General features: G+C 46.0%; 1 protein-coding gene across 1 annotated transcript; it reads left to right on the top strand.

Moving 5' to 3' along the window:
- Positions 1-868: 868 nt before the first annotated feature.
- Positions 869-5,283, top strand: LOC107140780 (the record flags this gene model as incomplete). Its single annotated transcript, XM_015483962.2, is given in 3 exon segments — positions 869-1,022; positions 1,025-2,152; positions 2,155-5,283. Coding segments are annotated over 3 exon segments (3,534 nt in total), but the record flags the coding sequence as incomplete, so codon positions are not given.
- Positions 5,284-10,011: the final 4,728 nt, after the last annotated feature.

Here is a 10,011-nt window from a genome sequence, read left to right as displayed (position 1 = left end):
AAGTGGCTGTCGGTGAAGAGCGTGAGCTCTCTCCAATGGTGGCTGACAGACGTGTCACAGAGCCACAGGCCACGTCCCTGGGGGACGCCCCAGAGGACTCGGGAAATCGAGGAACAATAGTCTCCTTGACTCGGTGATATTTTGTTTCGGATTCGGTATTGCCAGCCCATCAGGTTTTGCCGGCTACTCAGTCCTGGTCTCAGTGTTGGACGTCCATTGTCTATCTTTATTGTCTTGTCTTGTCTGTGTCATGTGTTGTTGCTTTCACTGTTTGTGTATCTTTCATTATGGGACAGAGCACTTCAATGCCTCTGTCCCTGACCCTTGATCACTGGACCGAAGTCCGCTTAAGGGCTCAGAATCTTTCTTTTTCAGTAAAACGCCGGACCTGGCAGACTCTCTGTGCCTCAGAATGACCCACGTTTGGAGTCGGATGGCCCCCAGAAGGATCTTTCTACTTCCCACTAATTCGAAAAGTCAGAGATATTGTCTTTCAGCCGGGGCCACATAGCCATCCAGATCAACAGCCATATATCTTAACTTGGCAGGACCTCTGTGAATCTCCTCCTCCATGGGTGAAGCCTTTCCTTGTCCCTGCCCCCCGCTCCTACTCCTTCCCCTACGATTCTATCTCTCAAACCCTCTGCTCCTCCTCCTCCTCCACCCTCTGTTCTCCCTGAATTCTATCTCTCAAACCCTCTGCTCTTCCTCCTCCTCCACCCTCTGTTCTCCCTGACTCTCCTCCCCCTCCTTATCCCCTGCCCTCGTCCCCCAACCCCCAACGCCCTCTAAGTGATTCCCTTGCTGCTGACTCAGCCTCTCCACCATTGGAGGAAGCTAAGCCAGCCCAGCGCCCTCCAGATGACTCCCCCGCGGCACACACAGCCCCTCCTCCCCTGGAGGAAGCTGGCCAGGTCTGGTTAAATCTTTGATGTTTTCACAGCAGCCTACTTGGGATGACTGCCAACAACTCCTAGGGACTCTCTTCATGACAAAAGAACGAGAGAGAAACCTCCTGGAAGCTAAAAAAATATCCTCGGACCAGACGGGCGACCGACAAAACTTCCCAACATAATTGAAGCTGGCTCCCCCTTGAACTGACCCAACTGGGACCCCAACACCTTTGAAGGTAGGAAGCATCTGTCCACTTATCGCCGGGCTTTAATAGTGGGTTTCCGAGCGGCCGCTAGGTGACCAACTAATTTGGCCAAGGTAAGAGAGATTATTCAAGGGCCTGATGAATCTCCCTCTATGTTTCTAGAGAGAATTATGGAGGCATATAGGAGATATACTCCTTTCAATCCTCAGGCAGAGGATCAAAAGGCATCTGTCACGATGGCCTTTATTGGGCAAGCTGCCCTGGATATTAAAAGAAAGTTACAGCGTTTAGATGGATTACAAGATATGACTTTGAGAGATTTAGTCAGAGAAGCCGAGAAGGTATACTATAAGAAAGAAACTGAAGAAGAGAAGGAACAAAGGAGGGAGAAAGAAAGGGAGCAAAGTGAGGATGAAAGAAGCAAAAGACAGACTAAGGCATTGACTAAGGTCCTGGTCACAACAACAAATAGGCCAAAAATTAAGAAACAGGGAGACAGGAAGGGATACCTGGGCCCACGCCAGAGGCTGCCCCTAGCCTCAGATCAATGTGCCTACTTTAAAGAAAAAGGACACTGGGCCAAAGAGTGCCCTAGAAAGAAGCAGCCACGCCAGCCTGCCGTTCTGACTCTAGAAGATGACTAGGAAAGTCGGGGCTCGGATCCCCTCCCCGAGCTCAGGGTAACTTTTGAAGTGGAGGGGACCCCAGTGAACTTTGAAGTGGATACAGGGGCAGTATACTTAGCCCTTAAGACCCCACTGGGCCCCCTATCAAATAAAAGGTCTCTGGTTCAAGGGGCTAACGGCAGTAAATATTGGGCTTGGACAACTAAGAGGACTATGGACATAGGAAAGGGAAAAGTCCACCACTCTTTCCTAGTAATCCCAGAATGCCTGGCCCCATTGATGGGCAGAGATCTGCTTACCAAACTCCGGGCTAGAATAACCTTTAACCCTAATGGTCCCCAAGTGGAGTTTCTAAATCCCTCAGTAAAAACTCCCATAGTCACGGCCCTGACTATGTCAGTAGAAGATGAACATCAACTCTTCACACCCCCCTCAGGACTGATCAAACAGGCAAGCTACCCCAGAAATGGATGATAGATTATCCTGATGCCTGGGCAGAAACTGCTGGGTTAGGCCTAGCCATAAGACAACCTCCAATAGTAGTAGAATTAAAAGCCTCTGCCTCTTCAATCAGTGTTAAACAATATCCTCTAAGCAAAGAAACTAAGGATGGGATAAGGCCCCATATTCAGAAATACCTGGCTCTAGGGGTCCTAAGGCCCTGTCAATCGGCCTGCAATACCCCCCTGCTACCAGTAAGAAAGCCAGGAACTGGGGACTATCACCCCGTTCAAGACCTAAGAGAGATCAACAACAGAGTGCAGGACATTCACCTCACGGTACCTAATCCATATAATCTGCTCAGCACTCTGAATCCGGAGTGGAAATGGTACACTGTACTGGACTTAAAAGATGCTTTCTTCTGCTTGCCCCTACATAAGGACAGTCAGCTGCTGTTTGCTTTCGAGTGGGTAGACCCAGAAACAGGAACATCTGGCCAACTAACCTGGACTAGACTCCCACAGGGGTTCAAAAACTCCCCCACTCTCTTTGATGAAGCCCTCCACAGGGACCTCAATGACTTCAGAACTACGCACCCCAAAGTCACCCTACTCCAATATGTGGATGACCTGCTACTAGCAGCCGACACCAAGAAGACCTGTGAGTCTGGGACCCAAGCCCTATTATCCGAGCTTGCTCAGCTTGGATATAGGGCTTCTGCCAAAAAGGCTCAAATTTGCCAGCAAGAAGTAATCTTCCTGGGTTATTCTCTTAGGGGTGGCAAACGATGGCTCACTGAGCCCAGAAAACAAACCGTTGTGCAGATACCGCCCCCATCCAATAAGAGACAACTCAGGGAGTTTCTTGGGACTGCTGGCTTTTGCAGGTTGTGGATTCCTGGGTTCGCGTCTCTGGCCGCCCCTCTATACCCGCTGTTAAAGGGGGATGCCCAATTCCAATGGACCCCCGAGCACCAACAAGCATTTGATAATATCAAAAAGGTGCTGCTATCTGCTCCAGCCTTAGCACTCCCGGATGTAGAAAAACCCTTTACTCTCTACATTGAGGAAAAGAAAGGAATAGCACGGGGGGTGCTCACTCAAACTTTGGGGCCCTGGAAAAGGCCTGTAGCATACTTATCAAAAACACTGGACCCAGTGGCTAGCGGGTGGCCCCACTGCCTAAAAGCTATAGCAGTGGCGGCCCTTCTAATAAAAGACGTTGATAAATTAACGCTGGGACAGAAGCTAACCATTATAGCCCCCCATACCCTGGAGAGCATTATCCGCCAGCCTCCAGACAGATGGCTATCAAATTCTAGAATAACCCGCTACCAGAGCCTATTGCTCGACAAGGATAGAATAACGCTGGGACCCCCTGCCCTGCTCAACCCGGCTACACTGCTACCAGAAGAATCATCAGGACCCGTCGCTCATGAGTGTCAACACATACTGGCAGAAGAAACCAGCATACTACGAGACTTGAAGGATCAGCCACTGCCTCACCCTGAAGTCATATGGTTCACGGACAGTAGTAGCTTCCTCCAGGATGGTAAGTGGCGAGCTGGAGCAGCAGTAGTTAGCGAAACTAATGTCATCTGGTCCTCTGGTCTCCCAGAAGGAACATCTGCTCAAAGAGCAGAACTGATTGCCCTTACGAAAGCATTGGAACTAGCAACAGACAAGAGGGCCACCATATACACTGATAGCCGCTATGCATTTGCTACCGCTCATGTACACGGGGCTATTTATCAGCAAAGGGGGCTATTAACCTCGGCCGGGAAAGAAATAAAGAACAAGGATGAGATTCTCCGCCTTCTCTCAGCAGTGCAGGGATCTTTGGTGTTTCCTGATATAAATAAAGCAGGCACAGGTTCCATTTTGTGTAGAAGCTCCATCCTTCTGATCATCTTGCCGGTCCTGACCCCGTGCTTGTTGTGGTTTCTTTACTCTTCTATTTCTCTTAGCTTTTATTTCTCAGCCAGCCCATTCCACCCAGGAGAACCCCATTCCAACCCCCCCCCCGTGGGACGTGGGTGGGATATTTCCTTTGTGATTTCTTCTTTTTTAAGTAAATTTAAAAGTGTGATGTTTAATTGTCATATATTGTACTGCTACAAAGGTAATAAAGTTGTCGTGATGGCAAAAGGTGCGACTCATGCAGTTGATGTCCATGCGCTTCTGCCTTTGTCAATGCTGTATTCACTCAATACAATCTCACTCTATAGGTTCTTTTTTTAATATTTATTTTTTAGTTTTAGGTGGAATTTTTAAAAATCTTTATTTTACATGTATGTGGTGCTGAGGATCGAACCCAGGGCCTCATGCATGCCAGGCCAGCACTCTGTCACTGAGCCACAACCCCAGCCCTATATAGGTTCTTAATCAAGAAAATGACAATCCTTAATGCTGGGTATTTCAATAGACATAATCAATTCTCAGCAAACAATCCTAGACTAATTCTAAGCACTGCAAACACTTAATCATGACTGGCTCATGACAGACATTCCCTCTGCATGCTAAGTTCAAGTGTCAGATCAAAAGCCTCAAGCCTTAGGCTTTAAGTCCAGCAGATGCACACTCACTCAGACTATGGTGATTAGGTCAGGAAACAAGGCAGGCTTCTCCTGGGGTGGAGCTGACAGCCGGTTGAGGGGAGGCTTGTTAGGAAGAAGTTGTGACTCTCACCAAGGTCAAGATATGGCTGTAGAGTTTGAAGGCGGTGAGGAAAATGCAGAGGATCAGGCAAACAAATGATGAGAAAATTGGGATGTCAGCCCAGGTCCTCATCAAGGACTTTGACAATGTGCCTGAAAAAGTGCCGGCTTGCTGAAAGTCTGTTCATTCACCCCATTATTTATACTACATATTGGGGCTTTCAATCCTTATCAGCTGCCACATGGTCTCTCAGTGACATCATTTACCCTGGGGTTAAAGCATCTGGTCTGGTGATCCCCACCCAGATTTTCTGGCCTTTTCCCCTGATCAGGTTGAGTACAATATGCCAGAGACTTCCTCTGAGTTTGTCAGGGTGGGGAGAAGTGACTTGTTTGTGCCTGAGGGCCAAACTGAAGGGCTCCATTAGGCCAGCCCGGTGAGATTGCAGTTTTAAAATGGAGTTGCTGGGGCTGGGGATGTGGCTCAAGCGGTAGCGCGCTCGCCTGGCATGCGTGTGGCCCAGGTTCGATCCTCAGCACCACATACAAACAAAGATGTTGTGTCCGCCGAAAAATAAATATTAAAATTCTCTCTCTCTTCTCTCTCTCTCTCTTTAAAAAAATAAAATGGAGTTGCTTAGACTCAGGCCTAAGGCCATCCTTACAAAAGTTCACAGCATATTATTTTTGGATGCTATCCTTTGAATAATAGGACAAAAATGTTCTTGTTATTACCCACATATTCAGCATTTTTAGTGCTCTATATCTCCATAGTTCTCTGTAAATCTGGATTTCTATTTGGTGTCATTTTTTTCTTTTGCCTGAACAACTTCCTTTAATAATTCTCATACTGTGCATCTGCTGGTGATAAACTCCTTCACTGATATGTTTGAAAAGTTCTTTATTTCACCATTTTTTTTTGTAATATGGTTTCAGTGGTTATAGAATTCTGAAGTGCTATTTTTCTTTTATTACTTTAAAGATGATGGCCCATTACCCTACATTTAATTTCCCTCCTCCTGACTAGATTGTAAGAATCTCTATCTTACAGCAATCTTTTGGTCACCTGATACCTACTTGAAGTTTAGACTCTTACAGCTCTCCAAACTGCTTTTTCTCTTCCTATCCACTTCCCTGGTAAATTATGAGGCAATGTCTTATTTTTTATTCATTCAACAGATCCTTGCTGAGAGTGCCAGCTATTGGGGCTGCAGCCATGAAAAAGACAGACCATTTTTCATTTGGGAACTACATTTTATTGAGGGTAGGGACGGACAATGAATAAGTATCAGGAACTACGAATTTTTGCAAGGAGACAAGGAAGAAGTAAACAAACAGATAAATAAAAGAATCACACATTTTAGTTTGTGTAACTGGGAAGACTAAATGGGATGCTGGGATAGAAAATATGAAAACATCCTATGGCTAGGAAGGATCTTTAGGAGGAGGTGTTAGGATGGCCTTAGAACTGAGCCTAAGCAACTCCATTTTAAGACCTGCAGTTTCACCAGGCACATTGTTAGATCAGGACACAAGAAAAGAAAAATTAAAATCAAATTAAATCAAGCTTATTATATCGACCGGCCAGGCTGCCTCTCCCTCCCAAAATGGCAGGAACAAGACAGCACCCCAGCTTTCCTGCAGCCCAGCTTTATAGCCCCGAAAGTTACACAAAGGGAGGTTACAGATAACAGAACTCTGACAAGCATCACACTAATGGTAGTTTACATTTTTTGCTGGCCCCAACATCAGAATTTATGAGGACCATTAGAGCCTCAGAGAGGGTCATTGTCTGGCCAGGGAAGGCAAATATTTATGAGGTGTCACTAAGTTTCAGAGAGGGCTGCTATCTGGTCAGAGAGCCAGGCATGGGTGAGTTCAAGGCACGGGCAGGCATTCCAAGCAGGTTCAGAATTTGCAGTAATTTATAGTAAAGCCGAAATTATCTTTTCATGGTTTTGTGGCAAGATGCCCAATTTTAAGAAAAGATCAGGTTGGGTCTATCAACATCCACAGAGCCCTCCAGTATGGCCTCAAACAAGTTACTTCCTGTCACCCTGATAAAAGAGAGTGAAGACTCTGGCAGGCTATCCTTCTCTGATAAGAGGGAAAGGCAAGGAGACCCGGGTGAGAGGGTCAGACCAGATGTTTCTGACCCCAGGGTAAATGATGTCACTGAGAAATCCGGTGGTAGCTGATAAAGATTGAAAGGGGGGTCAAAAGCCCCAAAATTTAGTATTAATGATAGAGAAAATGAACAGGGATTCAGCCAGCTGAAACAAGGATGCACTCGAGCTGGAGAGCCTGATGAGGACCTGAAATCCCATCACTTGTCATGTTCCTGAGCCTCTGCATGATCCTCACAGCTCTCAAACTCTACCGCCTCATCTGGACCTTGGAGAGAGCTGCAACTCCTCCCTATGACCCCTCCTCAACCAGTTGTCTCCTCCACACCAGAAAAAGCCTGCCTTGGTTCTGGACCTGATCACCGTGGTCTGAGTGAGTGTGCATCTGCTGGACTCAAAGCCTAAGACTTAAAACCTTTGAACTTAGCATGCAGAGGGAATGTCTGTCATTAGCCTATCATGATTGAATGTTTTTTTGCAGTGCTTAGAATTAATCTAGAATTGTTTGCTGTGAATTGATTATGTCTATTGCAGTGTGTAGCACTAAGGATTGTTGTTTTCTTGATTAAGAACCTATAGAGTGAAACTATATTGAGTAATTTGAGTGAATAAAGCATTGAAAAGGGGCAGAAGTGCATGGACATTCTTTATTTCTCCCCTCGACTGCATATGTTGCAATTTTGCCCCGTCTCTACAGGAGGCGAGGATTTCAGCAGGCTAGAGGGTGAATATCAGTGAATAAATTGTATATCTGAGGATATGAGAGCCTTGAGAGGACTCTGGCAAATTTGGCCCCAATTTGGGTCAAGATGTTTTTAACCTAGTTTTGTTTTGTTTTTCAGTAAGTGAGAAGAAAAGAAGCAGAGCTCTATGGGTGAGAGGGGCCTGATAGCAGGTTGCCCCATTGTATGCAGTCTTTCTTTCTTTCTTTTTTTTTTTTTAGTTTTCGGTGGACACAACATCTTTATTTTATTTGTATGTGGTGCTGAGGATCGAACCCAGCGCCGCACGGATGCCAGGCGAGCGCGCTACCGCTTGAGCCACATCCCCAGCCCTGTATGCAGTCTTGATGGGATGCAATGCCACAGTGAAAGCTGAAGGAGCCAGACACACCATTCCCTTCTCTGGTACAGTTGGTATATGAGCACATGACCCATGCTTTGGATAATCGGGCGTTTTTCCTGGTATTTTGAAGCTTGATCTAGTATCCCAGGGAATTCACAGCACTGCTGACAAGGTTTTTGTCTTCCTGTGTGTAAGAATAGCTTTAACCTAAGAAGGCCTTAGCCCAAGTAACTCCATTTTAAAATAAAACTGCAGTCCCCACCAGGCAAGCCTATGGAGCCCTCCAATATGGTCATCAAGCACAGCCTGATAAAATAAGTCATTTTCCACAACCCTGATAAAACTCAGAATGAAGTCACTGCCTTCACTCTTATAAAGTTAGAGGTGAAAGATCAGGCAGAAACTACTAGACCAGATGTCCTGACCATGGAATGAAAGATGTCACTGAGAAACCTGGTAACAGCTGATGGGGATTGAAAAGGCAAGTAGAAGCCCCCAAATCTAGCATACATGATGGAGCAAATGTACAGACATTCAGCCAGCCGACACTGATGCCCACATGTGGAGAGCCTGATGAGGACCTGGACTGATATACCAACTCTTCTCATCATCTGCCTGATCCTCTGCATCATCCTCACCATTCTCAAACTACAGCCACATCTTGACCCTGGTAAGAACAGCACTTCTCCCTATGACCTTCTCCTCAGCTGGATGTCACCTTCACCCCAGGAGAAGCCTCCATCAGTTCCTGACCTGGTCACTGCAGACTAAGGGAGAGTGCATCTGCTGGACTTAAGGCCTAAGACTCGAGATTTTAGATCTGGCAGTTGAGCAGAGCATGCAGAGGGAATGTCTGTAATAAGTCTGTCATGATTAAGTGTGTTTGCAGTGCTTAGAGTTGACTTACAATTGTTTTCTTTGAATTGACTATGTCTATTGCAGTTCCCAGCATTAGGATTGTCAGTTTCTTCATTAAGAACCTATAGAGGGGCTGGGGATGTAGCTCAGTTGGTAAAGTGCTTGCCTTGCATGAACAAGGCCCTAAGTTCAATCCCAGCACCACAAAAACAAACAAACCAACCTATAGAGTAGAATTGTATTGAGTGATTTTTTTTTCCAATAAAGCATTGGAAAGGGCAGAAGCATATGGACATTCTTTATTTCTCCCCTCGACTGCACATGTTACACCCTGGCCCATTGTGACACTATGGTTCTTTTTTTTTTTTTTAGAGAGAGTGAGAGAGGGAGAGAGAGAGAGAATTTTTTAATATTTTATTTTTTAGTTATCAGCGGACACAACATCTTTATTTGTATGTGGTGCTGAGGACCGAACCCGGGCTGCACGCATGCCAGGCGAGCGCGCTACCCCTTGAGCCACATCCCCAGCCCAACACTATGGTTCTTGTAGCCAGCTGTTCTCCAACAACCCTGGAATCAGGTTTCTCACTTTCACCCTGAGTCCCCACCCAATGCTGGTTTTTGTATCCCCTGCCATCTCTCTCATAAAGTGGCAGGGGACACAAAAACCAGCATTGGCTGGGGACTCAGGGTTAATGGTTCACTCCATGTAACAGAACTTCTTTATGCTTGCTGTAGTTCAACTTTTTCTATGACAACAGTGTATCATTTTGATAAAATAGAAAGAAAATTATTAGAGAGAGTGTGTGTGTGTTACTGGGGATTGATATCAGAGGCACTTTATCACTGAGTCCCATTCCTAGTCCTTTTAATTTTTTAATATTTTGAGATAGGATCTCACTAAGTTGCCCAGGATGGCCCTGAACTTTCGATCCTACTGCCTCAGCCTCCTGAGTCACTGGGATTATAAATGTTCACCACTGTACCTGATTAGAAAAATTATTAAAAAGGAGAAACAGGGGCTGGGGATGTGGCTCAAGCAGTAGCGCGCTCGCCTGGCATGCGTGTGGCCCAGGTTCGATCCTCAGCACCACATACAAACAAAGATGTTGTGTCTGCCGAAAACTAAAAAATAAATAT

This window comes from Marmota marmota, unplaced genomic scaffold, assembly GCF_001458135.2.
Source record: "Marmota marmota marmota unplaced genomic scaffold, marMar, whole genome shotgun sequence".
Taxonomy (NCBI): Eukaryota; Metazoa; Chordata; class Mammalia; order Rodentia; family Sciuridae; genus Marmota; species Marmota marmota.
This window is presented reverse-complemented; position numbering and strand designations above follow the sequence as displayed.